Source organism: Halichondria panicea, chromosome 12 (genome assembly GCF_963675165.1).
Source record: "Halichondria panicea chromosome 12, odHalPani1.1, whole genome shotgun sequence".
Classification (NCBI taxonomy): Eukaryota; Metazoa; Porifera; class Demospongiae; order Suberitida; family Halichondriidae; genus Halichondria; species Halichondria panicea.
In genome coordinates this window covers 6,589,413-6,607,197 of record NC_087388.1, presented here as the reverse complement: position 1 = coordinate 6,607,197, position 17,785 = coordinate 6,589,413, and the positions used below count along the sequence as shown (strand labels likewise).

General features: G+C 43.4%; 4 protein-coding genes across 5 annotated transcripts; 2 read left to right on the top strand and 2 right to left on the bottom strand.

Moving 5' to 3' along the window:
• Window positions 1-378: 378 nt before the first annotated feature.
• On the bottom strand, window positions 379-9,323 carry LOC135345611 (ABC transporter A family member 7-like). Its single transcript, XM_064543031.1, has 22 exons — window positions 9,188-9,323; window positions 8,674-8,873; window positions 8,200-8,430; window positions 7,781-7,866; window positions 7,627-7,724; window positions 7,492-7,572; window positions 7,193-7,254; window positions 6,471-6,571; window positions 5,371-5,527; window positions 4,586-4,778; window positions 4,242-4,424; window positions 3,874-4,041; window positions 3,598-3,732; window positions 3,370-3,511; window positions 3,035-3,114; window positions 2,925-2,979; window positions 2,522-2,683; window positions 2,072-2,319; window positions 1,568-1,762; window positions 1,181-1,403; window positions 828-953; window positions 379-624 (listed from the first exon to the last, which is right to left on the bottom strand). Exons 1-22 carry the CDS (start codon window positions 9,275-9,277, stop codon window positions 506-508), a joined length of 3,135 nt encoding a protein of 1,044 aa, XP_064399101.1. The 5' UTR covers window positions 9,278-9,323; the 3' UTR covers window positions 379-505.
• LOC135345610 (uncharacterized) lies at window positions 9,300-16,535 on the bottom strand. 2 transcript variants are annotated; one of them, XM_064543029.1, is made up of 8 exons: window positions 15,784-16,535; window positions 15,205-15,373; window positions 14,571-14,745; window positions 14,132-14,299; window positions 13,586-13,694; window positions 11,531-11,746; window positions 9,532-11,441; window positions 9,300-9,434 (listed from the first exon to the last, which is right to left on the bottom strand). In XM_064543029.1, exons 1-8 carry the CDS (start codon window positions 16,177-16,179, stop codon window positions 9,389-9,391), a joined length of 3,189 nt encoding a protein of 1,062 aa, XP_064399099.1. In that variant the 5' UTR covers window positions 16,180-16,535; the 3' UTR covers window positions 9,300-9,388. The 2 variants fall into 2 exon arrangements, with proteins under 2 accessions (XP_064399099.1, XP_064399100.1); XM_064543030.1 differs by lacking the exon at window positions 9,300-9,434 and having other exon boundaries at window positions 9,441-11,441.
• Window positions 11,985-13,584, top strand: LOC135345626 (TNF receptor-associated factor 5-like). The gene is made up of 2 exons (XM_064543054.1): window positions 11,985-12,308; window positions 12,360-13,584. The coding sequence occupies exons 1-2, from the start codon at window positions 12,071-12,073 to the stop codon at window positions 13,430-13,432; spliced, it is 1,311 nt and encodes a 436-aa protein (XP_064399124.1). The 5' UTR covers window positions 11,985-12,070; the 3' UTR covers window positions 13,433-13,584.
• A 112-nt stretch (window positions 16,536-16,647) lies between the features above and the next one.
• LOC135345656 (NADH dehydrogenase [ubiquinone] 1 alpha subcomplex subunit 5-like) lies at window positions 16,648-17,560 on the top strand. The gene is made up of 3 exons (XM_064543087.1): window positions 16,648-16,784; window positions 16,921-17,148; window positions 17,370-17,560. The coding sequence occupies exons 1-3, from the start codon at window positions 16,761-16,763 to the stop codon at window positions 17,466-17,468; spliced, it is 351 nt and encodes a 116-aa protein (XP_064399157.1). The 5' UTR covers window positions 16,648-16,760; the 3' UTR covers window positions 17,469-17,560.
• Window positions 17,561-17,785: the final 225 nt, after the last annotated feature.

The window sequence follows — 17,785 nt, the reverse complement described above, 5'->3', positions numbered from 1 at the left end:
CAAAAAGCTAGCGCTTTAGTGCAAGGCTAACTCATATGTTGAATAGAAAGTTTGTGCGGACAGATGATGCTATGAAAGATTCTGAAGAGACTGCAACAGCCTTCAATGTGAGTCAAACTAGCCATAACTCGAGAAAGAAGCTTTAGTTTGCTAATCCACGAATCAAAATCCAAGAGAACGTGGCTAGAAGCCTATAGAAGCTGTTAGTTTTCGTCACATTGCAACCGTTGAGCAGTTATAGCTGGAATACACACACACACAGACAGACAGACAGACAGACAGACAGACAGACACACACACAGTCAGCTTTACCGTATCCCTCGTGCGGCTACGCCTCGAGGCATAATTAACATAATTATTATGTTTATCATAAATTAATTTGATGAGTTGAAATCACAGTAATATAATTATATTTAAATAAACACACATGTACGTATATATATAGCACACAGAAAACTATTATTGTTCTCTAAAAATAATTAGTGTAAAAATACGAGTCAAACATTTATTCAGTATCTGAGCCAGCTTTACGACGGCATTGTTGGCATGGCAACCACTTTGGCATGTGTAGTCCGGGAGGTGTAATTCGATCATCTTCAGTATTCTTGACAATATTGAGAAACACTACATGTGTGTGTGTGTGTGTGTGTGTGTGTGTGTGTGTGTGGGGGGGGGGGGGGGTCTTAGTATGCATCTTGTGATACTAATAGCTATAGGCTTCTATAATTATGAGCATACATGTATATGGACTAGATCCCAACAGCTACACAAGAACCACCCCCTAGCTGGTAGACCATCTAGAATGGAGTAGAATAGTGTGGTCTCACCATCTTCCAGTGTGGTCATCTTGATGCCCCAGTCCAGAATCCCCACCTGGGTCTTAACAGAGTCCAACAGTTGGAACACCTCACTCACTTTCAGCGCTCCTTTGTCAAGCTTGTAGCTGCATGAGTCTGTGTGTGTGTGTGTGTGTGTGTGTGTGTGTGTGTGTGTGGGTGGGTGTGTGTGTGTGTGTGTGTGTGAGGTGTGTGTGTGCGTGTGCGGGACACACATTGGAAAGCTATCTTGAGAGCTCATCAATTAGATTTGAAATTGGACAATCTGAACACATAATTATGGCCATTATCTTGATGATCAAGATACATTGGTATTATGATTTGGTCCTATTATTTGCCCATACCAGCATAGGTCTCCAGATGGAGTGCTCGTGGTATGTGTGTCGCTATGTAACCCTCCACTTCTCCCACACGCCCCGGGGCACAGTTGAACGTCAGCTGATATCCAGTTCCAAACTTTTTCTTGAGGCGAGACTCAGAGCCTAGGCAACGAAGACGTCCAAAGTTCATGATCCCAATACGCGTACACAAGTGGTCCGCCTCCTCCATAGCATGGGTCGTTAGAATCTGAGGGGTCATTGGGGTTATGAGGGTACGGGTCAAAGGTCAGAATAGTATGATAAAATTAATAAACACTATTGAAAGAGCTACACACCACACACTCACTCACACAGGAACATTTCTTAAGCCTTGAAAAATGAGCAATATTCCCGCCCACACCACCCACTCACCACAGAGCGCCCCTCCTTGATAGTCTCGATGACCTCCCACACTTGACGACGTGAGGCTGGGTCAAGTCCGGTCGTTGGCTCGTCCAATATCAGGATGTCCGGGTTACCCACTGTTGCCATGGCTACAGAGAGACGTCTACGCATACCTCCAGAGAGTTTACACGACTTCCTCTTCCGTGCATCCCACAAATTAACCTGATTAATAAAATATATAAAATATAACGAACATGTACAAATTAAGGGAGCAGTTTACAAAAGGCAGTTATTTTTTTTATAATTTATAACCACATACCGATGATCTGATTTAGATCCCACTTTTCATTGGCTAACTAGGGCTAGCAACATGACATCATTTGTATCCTAAGCTATAGCTATAGCTCATAGTTCCCTGCTAAACACAAGTGGGATCTAAAGTTATACGTAAAGCTACTCAATGAGGGGGTTTCCCCCAATGACTCTGTATTAATGAAAGGGGGTTTCCCCCAATGTCCCCGTGTACTATACCTGCCTCAGTGCTCTCTCCACCACGACCGCCTCGCGACTGCGTTTAACCCCCTTGAGCCTGGCGTAAAACAGGAGGTGCTCCTCAGCAGTCAGACTATCGTGCTGGATATCAAACTGTGGACACACCCCCATATGACCGTGGATCTCATTAATGTCAGTCGCTATATTGTAGCCTGCAATACGAGCTTGACCACTAGTGGGTTCATAGAGTCCAGTCAGCACTGAGATTAGGGTCGTCTTTCCAGCTCCTATATAATTATAATTATACGAATAAATGAAAGGTCGTTTAATACAGTAGAAACAGTGTAACGAGAAATTGAGATAGTCTCAATCTATAGGCAATGTGAACAATTGCTAGGATTGGCCGGGGAAACACCAAAAAGCGTGGAAACAAGATATCAGACGAGAGCATAATTCCAATCCGTTACAACGAGACAGACGCTTGCTCACCGTTTGGACCTAGTAGACCGAAGCATTCGTTCCTCTGTATAGCCAGTGAGACAGAGTGTACAGCCACGTAGGGGCGCTTACCAATGGAACTCGGGTACTCCTTACGCAACTGGTACATAACAACAGGGGCATCAGCGGGGAATCCCCTCCGCAGTGTGTCCTCTGTGGGGGGTAATTAGTCATGCTATCTGAACACAAGTTAACAGGCTCTCAAAGATTGCTACCAAAATGGTTAAAAAGAGCGCCAAGCTTGTTACAATCACAAAACTTATATCTAAGCACACCATTGGCTGAGAGCTATTAAAATTGGACAATCTGAACACAAGTTACGGGCTCTCAAAGCTAGCTACAAATTATGGGAAAAAGCGCAAGGCCTTTGCTTGGTAATCCACTATTTTTATACCTTCGGCTTGTACGTCTTCGTCCACTTCCTCTAGGTCCACACTGACCTCAGACGTCTGGGGAAGGAGGAGTGAAACAATCTAATAATACAGAGGTGAAGGGGTTACTTACTGCTCGTAAATCGTGGGCGTTCTTCTTACAGCTCAATAGCCCACACTTGGCACACAAACTCTTGATCCATCTATACACAGCTACAGAGGAATAATATAGTGTTCAGTGACATCACGATTGTAATAAGTAGTTGATCTACATTGTAGATCCCACTTTTCATTGGCTAACTTGAGCTAGCAACATGACATCATTTGTATCCTCAGACAATCTATAGTTACTGGGAACTACAGTAGCCCTCATATAAAAGTTCCCATTTCATTTTCGTTGCGTTTGTATGATCCCTGCTAGACACACTCAAGTCAAAATAAACTTGAGCAGCTATTTTCCTCACTTACCTATTATTGGGAAGAACGGAGATTTGCGGACACCATAGGAACTGGGCAGTACAAAGGACAAGTAGACACTGAGAATCATGAGCAATATTGTCGACCCTGCTAGGTACACCAGCGCCGTGGCAATCAGGCTAAGACCACCATCCTGTGTAGCATAAGCGTAAAAATTAAAACAATTGTATAAAAAACACGTAATATATATATATATCACATGACTGTCACATGACTGACCTGCGGGGCTAGAATGTCAATGCTGTAACACTGCATGGCCAGACAGCCTGTGTTGAGGTATTGGAAGAGCCGACAGAAGGCAAAGATCGGGTACATCATGTACAAGAAGAATGGCGTCACGTCTGTTGGAAACACCTGTACACGAGTGGGCGGATGAGTAGTGTGGGCGGGGGGTGTGTGTGGGAGGGGGGGCGAATGCTTAAAAGTTTATCAAGCAATTGTATGTTGTATACATAATTATAATATTATCATGCGCTGTAATCACATGACAGTCACCTGCAGTGTTTCCAGTAGAGCACCAATGACCACACTAGCCACCACTAGGAGGTAACCCACAAAGATGGCCGCACGAGGTCGGTTGAAGAAGGTACTGAAAAAAAACCCAAGCACGACCACCGTATGTCCCCATATGAACAGCATGAGCAGGAGGATCACCCCGTCCGTCTGTTAGGGGGGGGGGGGGTGATCACACACATACACACTTCCTAGCTGTACTACTACCAGAGGGGATGTTAATAAACGGAATAGAAATACAACATCTTAAAATTATTGGCCATAACTTTAGTTTTGTTGGTCCAATAACGTTAATTTTATGATTTTCTGAAAGCTTAGAGAGGTCTTTCAGATGATGTGTATTCCCTCACCTGTGTGAACAATCGTATCTGGAATGCCAATGATATGATGACAATCTCCACGGCGATAGGTATATAGAGCATGTAGTTGAAGAGGTAGGTGACGGTCCAGTAGGTAAGCCTCCCCAAACCATTCTGTTCCATCATGATCAAGTGCTTCTCAAACTTGTCCTTGACCAACGACGCCATGAAGACCTGTATAGGGGGAAAAACCACATGATAGAGCGACTAACAAGCTATTTTTTACAGAAAAAAATCAGAATTTTACAGCCTGTCCAAGTGATTTAGATTCCACTTTTCATTGGCTATCTAGCACTATTCTCAAAAGCTATGGAAATTGTCAAGAATGTACTCACAGGAATAAGGAAGGAGAGAGCGAATGGATAGAGTAGTCCTCCCAGGATGGTGGTGATGTCAATGGTAATGGGCATGGGTTGAGAGGGGAGGGGCATGATGTAGGTTGCTATGGTAACATTGTTCCCCGGAGACGACCGATTACCCAGTAGCTGCTTGAAGAGTGCGTTGCTCATCATGTTGATAATCCCATTCCTGGAATAAAATGGAGACACAGGCCACTGAATATAGGGAATGAAGACACAGGGCCACTGAATATAGGGAATGAAGACACGGGGCCACTGAATATAGGGAATGAAGACACGGGGCCATTGAATATAGGGAATGAAGACACGGGGCCATTGAATATAGGGAATGAAGACACGGGGCCATTGAATATAGGGAATGAAGACACGGGGCCACTGAATATAGGGAATGAAGACACGGGGCCACTGAATATAGGGAATGAAGACACAGGCCACTGAATATAGGGAATGAAGACACGGGGCCATTGAATATAGGGAATGAAGACACGGGGCCACTGAATATAGGGAATGAAGACACAGGCCACTGAATATAGGGAATGAAGACACAGGGCCACTGAATATAGGGAATGAAGACACGGGGCCACTGAATATAGGGAATTGCTGGATTTCAACTTATCTTGTATCTAAGCACACCATTCTGAGAGCTATTGAAATTGGACAATCTGAACAAAAAATATGGCCTATGAAAGATAGTTACGAATTTTATCTTTGACTGAGGACAAGTACCAGCTGCATATATATAAATTATAGCTAACATGTACCTTCTGTTTATAGCCACATCAATCTTGCTCTTGAAGCCGCTCACTGACGAGTGTTTGGGCAGTTCATACGAGTACAGGACGAGGTCATCAGCTACTATTGTGTAGCCCAGTTTAACCTCTGACTCCATGCTCTGAAAGTCGTCGACGAATATACCAGCTAGGAGGACACAGAGGGTTACTCAACCATGTGGTAATGTGCAAAGTTAGATAATTAAAATCGTTGCCCGTTGCTATGTGGTATTTGAGAAATTAGGGACCCGACGAAATTTTGGATTTAGAACACATCATTTGAAAGGTCTGCTTTCAGAAAATTATAACAACATTGGATCAACGATACTAAAGTTATGGGTGTTCAACTACACCCCCCCCCCCGTTTAATCAATGGTTTGGGGACTCTTTCGGCTGTCATAACTTGAATTCCGTGGATCCAAAGTCAAAAATGTTATGGTTTTCTGAAAGCTTAGAAAAAGATCTTTCAAATGGTGTCATCAAAGTTCATATTTGAGAGATAAAAGTATTTGCCAATTTAGCGATACCATGGATTTATAGCCCATGGTCTGAGGCCGAAAAATGACAAATTTGGGTCCCGACGAAATTTTGGATTGAAATACATCATTTGAAAGGTCTCTTTCTAAGCTTTCAGAAAATCATAAAATTTTTGACATTGGATCAACGATACTCAAGTTATGGCTGTTGAAAGATGTTCAACTACACCCCCACTCCCTCCGTTTAATCAATGGTTTGGAGACTCTTTCGGCTGCCATAACTTGAATTTTGTGAATCCAATATCAACGAGTTTATGATTTTCTAAAAGCTGAGAAAAAAATCTTTCAAATGGTGTCATCAAAGTTCATATTTGAGAGATAAAAGTGTTTGCCAATTTGGCGATACCATGGATTATAGCCCATGGTCCAAAGGTGAAAAATGACAAATTTGGGTCCGGACGAAATTTTGGATTGAAATACATCATTTGAAAGGTCTCTTTCTAAGCTTTCAGAAAATCATAACATTTTTGACATTGGATCAACGATACCAAAGTTAACGGCTGTTCAACTACAACCCCCCCTCATTGGATTTATTGAGAGTATACAGTACTGTACCTTGTGGTTTGATCTTGTCCAATGAGTGGTTGTGTATGTTCTGAATATAGCCCATGACTGTGCGATACTGGTCAGTGGAGAGAGGAGTCACGTAATAGTTCCTGTGGGTGTGAGTGCACAACTAAATCAGTAAAGCATAGTTCCTGTGGGTGCGGGTGCACAACTAAATCAGTAAAGCATAGTTCCTGTGGGTGCGGGTGCACAACTAAATCAGTAAAGCATAGTTCCTGTGGGTGTGGGTGCACAACTAAATCAGTAAAGCATAGTTCCTGTGGGTTCGGGTGCACAACTAAATCAGTAAAGCATAGTTCCTGTGGGTGCGGGTGCACAACTAAATCAGTAAAGCATAGTTCCTGTGGGTGCACAACTAAATCAGTAAAGCATAGTTCCTGTGGGTGCGGGTGCACAACTAAATCAGTAAAGCATAGTTCCTGTGGGTGCGGGTGCACAACTAAATCAGTAAAGCATAGTTCCTGTGGGTGCGGGTGCACAACTAAATCAGTAAAGCATAGTTCCTGTGGGTGCGGGTGCACAACTAAATCAGTACAGAAGCAGTTAGTTAAATGCCTGTCTTAAATTAATGTTTAAGTTATAAAGCAGCACATTTATACTGCAGGATATACGAGATTGAGAGTTCCTTCATGTGCATGAGAAGACAAATCAATGAAGTTTGTTAGGTCCTCTAAAAATATTTGCTATAATCAAGCACATAGCTTGCTTACCTCTGGTACTGATCATGGGCTGCTGAGGACTTGTTGGCATGGAGATTGTAATCTTGTACAATCTAAAGAAGAGATTATTAAAACACGGTCATTAATTGAAAGTAAACAGTGCAGTCACTAGAATCACAAACACCCTCCACAGCTAATCCCTAGTGAACACAGTCACATGTGGTATGTAATACATGCTACACAACTTGAGGGGATTTTTAAAGCACTCTAAAAGGAAGTTATACACGTAACAGAAGGAATTGCCTCATAATTATTATTGTGGGTTTATTCCTACTACAGTGCTAGCTTACATCGATCAGTTGATTGTTGAGAGTTGTCAAGTTTTCAGTTTCTACAAACATCGGCAGCTGTATATACGGGCCGTCGTTAATCTGGAGTAGAGAGGGTTAAATATGCATGTAACTGGAGGGTTAAGTGGCACTCACAGGACAAGTGTCACTGTTGTCCAATTCCATGTAGTTCTTGTCATGTATCTTGAAATCCAGTGAGAACTGATACAACCAAGAGTCTGGAGCCATGCCGCCTGTGTGAAGTGTGGAGGTGTGTGGAGTGTGTGTGGGTGGGTGTGTGATGACGTACCTACAAACCCAGTTCTGTTGGTGGCAGAGGAACCATTCACTGTACTTCCAGTGAGATTACCAAGCTCAAGATTTACTCCCTCCGACCTGCACATCAACAGTGCATACGCAATGAGCACATATAAAAATATATAGGCGGTTGAGGGAGGCCAATAACTGAGGGAGGGAGCAGGCAGGTCTATGTACACTGCAGTGATGTGCCCACACTGGTCAGTGGTGGTGGTTGGTACTAACAGGAGTACATTAATATACTCATGGTACAACAACCTCTAGACACACATAACCGCGACTAATCACCGTGAGTTACTACTGTAGTAGAAATAAGTTAAGAAACCCACAATCAAAATGTTGTGGAGAATAACCACCACTCCTAACAGTGTGGGCATATCCTGCTGATCGCAAACAATTGGACTAACTTACTTTCCAATATAGTAGAGGGGCAAATCAAAGAGGACATTCTGACAGGGCAGAAAGGACACATCACTGATGTTCTGTAGACCTTCTTGTAACTCTTCAGAGATGTTCTTAAATTTAGAGATTTCCTCCAACTGTTCGAGAAATTGCTTCCAATCTGGAAACTCGAGAAAGAAGTTGAATATTTCGTGTCGACACTCCTCTGCATTGTGGGGGGCATTGGAGGTGTTGTCATAGCTGTGTGGGGGGTAAGGGTGTGGGGGGTTAGTGTGTGGGGGGCATTGGAGGCGGGGGGTCATAGCTGTGCATTGGAGGTGTTGTTGTAGCTGTGTGGGGGAGGGTTGAAACTATGTTATACATTGTTATACATTGTGGGGGGCATTGGAGGTGGGGTAGAACGTGTGGGGTCGTTGTACAATAATACAATAGCTAAGGATATTGAGGGTACCAGGTAAATGACCTCATTGACCCCTAGCTCACCTGCAAGCCATTAGCCTCCCTGGGTTATTGGGTGGGAAGAATCCAGCACTAGTGCCTGGCATCACAACATTGTTGGAGGCCAGTATAGAGTTGACAATGACCTGCAACAGTCCAGCAAACATGATGAATATAACTGGAGTCAGCAGCTGGCAAATGTTGGTCCCAATAGAGCGAAACTGGAGCGTTGCATTCTTCAGAAACTGTCGTGTGTGTGGGTGGTGTGTGTATGTATCATGTGTGGGTGTTGTGTGTGTGTGTGTGTGTGTGTGTGTGTGTGTGTGTGTGTGTGTGTGCGCGTGGTGGGGGGTTAGTAGCGATTAAAGTTATATATTAGCATTAGGTACGTATCAATGATATATAATTTAATATTGAATGTTTATGTATCGGACACTCAAATGACTACTTGTTTATACCACTGTATGCACAGCATGCGTGTGTGTGCAACCCAGAGTACACACACTAGCTGACTATAATCACTGGAGAGTGTACAGGTGTGTAGCTATAGTAACCTCACCAAGGCTCTGAACTGGTGCCATACTGTTACTTCGGCAGCAAAATCATCTTTTCTCTCTGGTATCACGGCCTCACTTGACAGACCAGCCATAGCTTCCACACAGCTAGCTAGATACTGAAAGAGAAGACTAACACACTGCACTGCACGAGTTGTACAACAAGCAGTATTTTTGCTGATGCGGTCACGCCCACCTTAAAGTAATCACATGTCCTGTATTCCTCCGATTAACGCCGCCCTCATCATTATCCTATAATGTAATTAAATAATTATCTTGCAACAATAATTCTCAACAATGTTATATAACACAAAGTACACTGTACACACACTGCACAGGGTTGTCTTACGAGTGCTCTGGCACTAAGTTCCTTTTTTGTGGAAACTTGGCCGCTAAAATTGCATTCTTGTGAGCAAACAGTTCCCTCCCAGAAGAGTCATGTGACTTTTTACTCGAGTCATGCGATTTCTTGACATGGTCATGTGATCTCTTAGTAGAGTCATGTGATGACTTCTTAAACAAATCGTTCTTTCTATGATGACCGTCTTTCGTTGTCGATGAAATTTGTTTTGAGCTTTTTTCCGGAGAAGTTAGTTTGTGAACGGATGGTTTCTTGTCAGTAGTTTTATGCTCCTCTTTCCTGGACGTGTGAAGTTTACCATCACTGCTCTTTGGTTTGCTGTGCACAGACAACGGTCCATGGTGGCTCTTCTGTGATTGCAGTCTTAGCTTCTTTAGAGGTGTCAGTTTAGAAGAGGGTTTAGGTTGTGAGAAAGGTGATCGCATTTTACCACCCGTGAAATCGATATCGACAAGTCGTAGTTTCTTAGCAGTGCTATCGTCGTTATGAGTGCTGCGGTCCAGAGGTCGTTTGGTGGTAGAGGAGTGTTCTGACTTGTTGTGATTGCGCTGTACGCTCTTAGCCTTGTGGTCAGGATGAGGGGAGTCCCTAACAACATGGGGGATGTCCCTAACAGCATGGGAATTCCCCTTCTCAGAGTGGGGAACCTCCTTAACAACAGGCACCTGGACAGCAACATCAGCCTCCTCATTATCAGAAGAATTAGAGTCACTGAATACTTGTCTTTTGTTAGGCTTTCTCACAACCTTATCCACCTTAGTCTGCTTAACCACTGGAGGGGTGTCCACCTTAGTGTGCTTAACCACTGGAGGAGGGGGAGAGGGCACACTGACTTTGTTGGATGATTCATCATCACTTTCTGAATCGCCAAAAATCGATTTCATTCTGTCCACATGATTAATCTTCTTTGGTTTGCGTCTTTCCTCTTTACCAGATTCGTCACTGCTACTGTTGAGTGTTCCATCAGCCTTCCAGAGTGTCGAGGCTGGCCCCTGCTTGTTAAGTGGTGGGGACACTTGTCGTGTTGGCATGGAGACAATCTCATCTTCGCTATCGGATAAACTAGAAAGTCGATGCTTTGAATTGCTTGAAGGGCTTGTTTTCTTGACAGACGTCGGTTCAATAATCTCAGAATCACTGCTATCGATGCTTTTCCGTGGTCTTTTGCCAGCGGGACTGTTTCTCATTGTCTTGCCCTTGGATGCTAGTGACGGTATCTGTGGCGTCCTGGCCTCACCCATGTCAGGAATGTGAGGAGTGTGAGGAGTGGAGGGGGTAGAGCTTTTTCGGAGGAGGTTGTTCATAGAGCTTAGTCTTCGACGTTTCTTTTCCAGGCTGAACAGATCTTCTTTTCTCTTGTTTTCTAATCGTCTGTGTGGTTGTGAGGGCTGTAACTGTGACGAGTGGAGCTGTGGGTGGTGTAAGGGTGTGTCGTGGGCGTGTGGGGAGGTGGGCGTACCCTCTCGAGATTGTGAGGATGTATTGCTCATATTTTGTGGCGTAGAATCACCAAGTGTTTTGATATTCCTATCCTTATGTGCCGAGAGCTTACTGCGTACTGCACTCTGCGCTTTGACCTTAGACTGAGAGGTCAAACTCTTAGAAGGTGAGAGAGGTTGCTCCGATAATGGTGTGCTCTTATTAGCAGGAGATGAAGGAAATGAGGACTTCTTTTTTGAGCTGCTAGCGGTTTTTTTCTTTTTAATCATGTCTGGTAGAAATTCTTCGTCTGACGAATAGGAAAACGATATTTGGTCTTCATCCGAAGAGGATCCTTCAAGCGTGTTGCCATGGTGATTTGCAGAGTTCTTCAACGAGGTCACATGACCGTTTTTGTGGGTGTGGTCAATATCGGAATCGGAGAGGTTTTTTTCAGAGGCAGTCATTTCCCCAGCTTCCTATACATGGAAGTGTTTGGATAAGATATTGTGCCAGAAAACAAACTATAAGCTACAACACCCCTCCTCACACCACACACCCCACACACCTGTGTTCCATTAGCCCGTCCCTCTGCTGCGGCTGTGTGATACTGCCTGAGTCTGAGATGCCAGGCAATGCTAGTACAGGCAGCCACTGTCTGGAACTGGTGGATCACATTGCGTGGGATGAAATACACATCATCTTCCCTCAGTCTAAAGTGTGCGTAGCGAACACCCTCACGACGTAACAGGTTCAGCTTGGCCTCCTCCACCCACTGACGGCACTGTGTGTGTGTGTGTGGGGGGGGGGGGGGGAAGGGAAGGAATTTAGTAAGTGCATAGCAAAAATAATTACATCAGAAGGAGAGCACAAATTGTCCACACTGTCGAGAAAATTTAACTCTCTTAGCAGATGTCAGGATTTTTAATGAAGGAATGCTATGTACAAATGAGTTGCTCAGAATATGAATATCATGACTATAATTATGTTGTCCTGAAACTACACCACGCCCAGTATGTGAATAGTGATAAGCAAATATGGAGATAGTCTTGTGACAGATAAATCAAACAAATTCCTCTCCCTTTTGTGACTAAGGAGAGTTTATGATATGGCGTCCAACAGCTCTAGCGTAGGTGGCTATGATCTGAACTGGTTCGAAGAGCCCTCTGAAGGTCTGAAGTGTCTCATCTGCCTCTGTGTAGCCAGGGACCCTCACCAACATCCTGGAGATGCTACCAATGACTGTGGCAAAGTATTCTGTCATGACTGCATCATTGAATATCAGAAGAGCGAGACGACTTGTCCAAATTGTCGACAAGATTTAACTCTCTTTAAAGATTCGAGAGGTATGTCTCTGTATTATAAACGTATTGCACAAATCATTAATTATCTTGCAGGTGCCAGGGACATCAAAGCTCTAAAGGTCAAATGCAGCAACCTGGTCAACGGCTGTTGCTGGGTGGGGGAACTAGGAGATCTTAAGACACACCTTCAGTCATGTGACTATGCTCTCCTGCCCTGTACTAACAAGTGCAAGATCTATAATAATATTGCGAAGTTTCTGAGAAAAGATCTTAAAGACCACCTCACCAACCACTGCCCAAGACGTCAGTACAAGTGTCCACATTGTCAGGAGACGGGGGAACATCAGGAGAGGACCACCACTCATCTAGAGATCTGCCCAAAGTTTAAGGTACCATGTCCGAATGATCAATGCCAGGGCAACATTCCTCGCTGTGAGATCATTACCCATCAATCCATGTGTGAATACGAGCCTGTGTCCTGCAAGTATGCTGAGGTTGGCTGTGAAAAAAAACCGCCACGAAAAGATATCCAAATACACGAGGAAAATGCACAATTTCATTTGAAAACAATAGTCGAAAATTCCCTAAACCTAAGCAAAAAATGTGCCAGGTATGAGAGAGAAATCACCTATCAAAAAATGAGGCAGGGAAGTTCAATAGAGAACGATATTTGTACCATACATGTTTTTAAAATGGATAATTATACACGTCGAAAAAACAACAGCGAAGTATTTCACAGTCCTCCATTTTATACACCCTCAAATGGCTATAAAATGTGTGCTCGTGTGCATGCCAACGGTACAGGAGAAGCGGCTGAAGAAAAATATGATTATCTGTCTATTGGTATATGTCTCATGAAGGGGGACAATGATGACTCCCTGCCCTGGCCGTTCACTGGGAAGATTAAATTTGAGATATTAAATTTGATAAGAAACACGAACCATCACAAAGGCGAATTTATATTTCCACCCGATGATCCGGCAAGTCAAAGAGTAGAAGACGATGAAAGAGCTGAGACAGGTTACGGTATACCATTCTTCATGCCTCATAATGACATAATCAGTGTTAATCCCACCAAATGGGAGCATCTTAAAGATGACACACTGACCATACGAGTTTCAGTCAAACTTCCCGAATACAAATCATGGCTGGAATGTACTTTATAGACGTGTGTTATAGACGTGTGTACATGTGCAACAGATTAATACCGAAACAATAATTAGAACAGAAATCGTTGCAGTACTGTTATTAGACTTAGCTATAATTATATTGTATAATTTGATATTTCTCTGTGTGGTATTCTACATTGATGTACTGACCTGTGACATTGGTGGTTCATATAAGTCCAGCTGCAGTCTCAGTGCTACCTCGTTGAAGTCAGCAGCATGGAAGCAGATCACATCTTTCATCTCTCTACTACCAGTGTCACTGCAGGGAAATAGTACATGTACACTGTACTAACAGTAGGTTGAGCTAAATGTAATCTTCGATCGGCCATAACTTAAGTTCCGTTAGTCCTATTTAAATGAAAGTTTAATTTTCTGAAAGCTTAGAAAAAACTCTATCAGATAGTATGTTCAGCTCAAACATTTCAATCTTGCCCAAATTTGCACATTTCCCCCACCTATAGCCCACGCTTTTTTGTCAAAAACAGCCCCAAAAATGAACTTCGATTTTAATAGATTTTCTGAAAGAGCTCACTTCCAGCTATCACAAAATGGACCAACGGAACTAAAGTTACGGCCACTCAAGATATAACAACTAATACTTTATCATGCAGTCAGGCTACACTGCACACACACACCGCCACAAAGATCGTAGTTTTAGCTGTTGATTCAAACTAAAAGATAGTTACAATTGAGTACCTTTCATCCTCGAACTTGACTGCCTTGAGAACACCTACAGCCGCTGTAGTTTGTTGCCCGAGGCCCTGGCCTACATGGTCGGCATGACAACGCGTACGATCCTCAAATAAGGTTTCCCTCTTCTCACTCATTCGAGAAGCATACAGAGAGTGGAGCTCGGACTTGCCACTGTGGGGAAAGGGTTAAATCACGTAAAGTATAATCGGGCAGAGAAAGAGTTTAATTAATAAAAATTACATGAAACAATTGGTCTGCAAAATTGTTTTGTATATCCAATACTGGCCCACAGTTGAGCATTGACTTTATTGACTTTAATTTGCTAAACATTTTCAATATAAATAATACCCATGTACGGTACAATGTGTCAACATGTTTTTGTAGATGGCACGCTTGTAGCTAACTTGTACATGTATAATAAACACACAAAGCACACACTTACGCTTTTTTCTTCCTTGGTGTACCAGCGGGGGTTTCCCCTGAGGCAATCATCTGCTCCCCCGGCCTGACCCAGAGGATGGGCCCGTCGTCAGATAGCTGTCTGTTGGGCAGGTCTAGGCTAGAGAGACCACCCCAGGGCGTAGTAAGACGAACAAATGGACTCTCCTCCAGCAAATCTGATGAGATAAAGGAAATATCGTGTATAGACACAGAAATGGAATGATCCCAACTTTCTCCCACTTGTCATGAACACTAGAAGCTGATGGCAACAGTAGAGGAAGTCATTGATCTCTATAATTGTATGCGTACAGATCTATGCATGTAGATACAGAAATGAAATATGAACACTAGAAGCATTGATTACAGCTACATGCAAGGCAGTCATGCCTATATGTAAACTTAGTCATGGTGGCTGGAACTGGTTTTCCTAATGACTCACTATCAACCAACAAGCCTGATCAATCAACAAGCCAGAACAACCACTGAGCAAGGGGGGCTATTGTGGAAACTTTAAATGCTCTCTTTGACACAAGAGACACACTGTGAAGCACATACATACAATACACAGCATACTCTACTGAACTTTAGCCTTCCACCCCACCCTACCTAGTAGTTGACCTTTGACCCCACCATACCTAGTAGCTGAGGGAAGTATCCTCCAGATTCCTCAGAGAACTGTCCCACCATGCTGACCTGTAGTAGAGGACCGTGTCTGAAGGTGCCGCTGCAATAGCTCTCCTCCACTCGTCGAGTATAGTCCGCCATCTTGACTGTCTCTATCTGAGGCTTACGAAGGTGGCCAACCTGCAGTGTGTGTGGGTGTGGAGTGTGTGTGTGTGTGTGTGTGTGTGTGTGTGTGTGTGTATTAAATTACAACCAGCAAGTTGTGAGTGGTCTATTTGCAGTGGGATTGTGGGGATGGCTATGTAGTGAGTAGTGACTGATGAATTATGGAGGTTAGATTAACTTCAGAGATTGTAAGGTGAGGCACACATGGTATTAGGAGTGTGTCTATCTCCAGGACCTAGTCTAAGCAGCTCTCTCCAAGTTTAAAGACAATCAAAGTCATTGTAGAGAGCATTTCAAGGGCTTACTAGAGAGGGGGAAATCCCTTGGCTGGTGTACAGCAAACACTACGTACATTGTTGGTGCAAGGAACACACACACACACACACACACACAAATACAAGACATTGCACAATACACAAACATACCTTAACGTCTAGATCAGGTTGTGTTTCTCCTAAATACGACACCAACTCTGGCAAATAAGCGGCTGCCCTGTGGACTATTCCCATCACATGATGTGCATTGCCTCTCTTATCTTCCCTGAATACTTCCTCAAAAAACATGGTTGCCAGTTCGTCCAATTGTGGTTGGTCTAAACACGATAGTTCGTCCTGATAGATGTGTACGACACTTGCACCGCCGCCAGCGTGGGTATCAATGTGAATGTAATCAGTCAGAGAGTAATTAAAGGGACCTTCTCCTGTCTTGGACGATCGTATGTAGTGATCTTTGTCAGTGAATGGTGGCATGCCGAGTTGCTCCTGTTTGACCTTTGACATCAGAGGGGCCAGAACACCTCCCTCGAAGATATCCGAATTCATTGCATGAACTTGATTCAGTTATTCGTCGTTTTGTTTGATCTTGTGAGTGTTTCAAGTGTTTTAATGTGATTGCGACATTTGCAGAGCTCTCAAAAACGTTTGAAATCTGTCCATAAAGACTCACAATGGATGATGTGATCCACACTGTAGTACAATTACCAGACAATGGTTCAAGGCCTATTGTTGTTCTGTAGAGACTTTATACGACCTCCTGCACGTTCCAGCTTGCTCCCACGGTATATTAGTAGCCTTCTCTCCGCTTATAGTAGTCGGTAATAGCTTGCTCCTCTGCTAAAAGCTTTACATTAGGAGTCTTCACAACAACAACACGACAGTAGCTTGACCTTTAATGATGTCATGATTAATTAAAACTGTGAAGTTAAGCAGCCCCTCCCCTTTGCCTCCATTGAAAATAGGGGAAAGGTCGTCTTTAGAACAAACTGTTTGCTATTGAAATTAGAAAAAGGTCGTTATTACCAAAACCTTGCTTGAGAAAAAGTTCAAAGGTTACATTAGGTGTGCCTCTTTCAGAAAATTTCATTGATGTGTTGTTGTTGTTGGCCTTGGAGATTCAAGATATAATGGCTGCAAATGGGATAAAAAAGGTGCAATGTTGTAGAAATAGTACTATCCTACACAGGACCTACGTCTGTGCATTGTCAATGAGCATAAATTGCAGTCATAGCCCCCTAGCCTATAATATTCCAACGTGTAATACAATATCGTCTTCCCTTCCTTCAGACCACATCACTGGTGGGCTATGCCGTTGTGCCTAATGCTCGAGATGTACTGTGTAGTCTCTATGCTAAGACCCTCTCTCTAGTTCAATCATTTCCCCGTGACTCGGGTTATCGACGACAGTCAGAGACAGTGGTCCAACAGAGACTAGCTATAGTGCAGGCAGACTCCTCTCCTGAGAGTATAGAGAAAAAGATTGGCTGTGGGCAAATGGAGGAGCTTATTGATCAGGTGTGTGTGTGTGTGCGTGGAGGGGAGCTCTTGTGTTTCATAAGTGTAGTCTGTACTTTAATACAAATTGATAGCTGACATTTTGAGTAGCCAAAACGCTTTTTACTGTTTCTGGTGGTAGTACTTTTGAGTGTTAGGGTTATACACACACTGTACTGTAACTTAAGATTTGATTGATACTGTTGCCTATGCCTTCACTCTATATACCACACACACTGCAGGCTGAGAGAGAGTTGTCACTAGCTGTCAAGATGGATGGATGGAAACCATGGGAACCACTCGTAGCCGCACCTCCTCCCAACCAGTGGAAGTGGCCTTGAGACTAAACAAACACTTTAATTAGATCATTGTACGTAATTATTACCAAAGTTTGTTCAACGTGTGTCATAATTATGATAAATTGCACAACTTATGATAAGGGACATTCATGTTACAGTGTAGCCTCGATTCCAGGCCGCACTGAAGGCTGGTGAAGGAGGCTAGTTACAGTGTAGATTATGATGGAACACTAGCTCTTAATAAAAGCTATGATGGAGTGATGATGCACAGGAATACAAGGCACAGTAGCCCCAGCCATGGCCTGGCTTATAGTCTAGTCGTGGTTCTAGAGTAGGCTCATGCGGTAAAGATCATTAAC

Bases quoted from the DNA above. Each gene is read 5' to 3' on its own strand.
- LOC135345611 (XM_064543031.1), bottom strand. From the start codon at position 9,277: ATGGCTGGTCTGTCAAGTGAGGCCGTGATACCAGAGAGAAAAGATGAT. The intron at 4,779-5,370 runs GTACATGTTAGC...ATTTTATTCCAG, and splicing joins GATGTGGCTATAAACAGAAG to GAATGGGATTATCAACATGA. The intron at 625-827 runs GTGAGACCACAC...ACACACATGTAG, and splicing joins GATGACCACACTGGAAGATG to TGTTTCTCAATATTGTCAAG.
- LOC135345626 (XM_064543054.1), top strand. From the start codon at position 12,071: ATGGCGTCCAACAGCTCTAGCGTAGGTGGCTATGATCTGAACTGGTTC. The intron at 12,309-12,359 runs GTATGTCTCTGT...ATTATCTTGCAG, and splicing joins TCTCTTTAAAGATTCGAGAG to GTGCCAGGGACATCAAAGCT.
- LOC135345610 (XM_064543029.1), bottom strand. From the start codon at position 16,179: ATGAATTCGGATATCTTCGAGGGAGGTGTTCTGGCCCCTCTGATGTCA. The intron at 11,442-11,530 runs GTGTGTGGGGTG...TTCCATGTATAG, and splicing joins GACGGGCTAATGGAACACAG to GAAGCTGGGGAAATGACTGC. The intron at 9,435-9,531 runs GTAAGACAACCC...ATTACATTATAG, and splicing joins AACTTAGTGCCAGAGCACTC to GATAATGATGAGGGCGGCGT.
- LOC135345656 (XM_064543087.1), top strand. From the start codon at position 16,761: ATGGCTGCAAATGGGATAAAAAAG. The intron at 16,785-16,920 runs GTGCAATGTTGT...CCCTTCCTTCAG, and splicing joins CTGCAAATGGGATAAAAAAG to ACCACATCACTGGTGGGCTA. The intron at 17,149-17,369 runs GTGTGTGTGTGT...CACACACTGCAG, and splicing joins TGGAGGAGCTTATTGATCAG to GCTGAGAGAGAGTTGTCACT.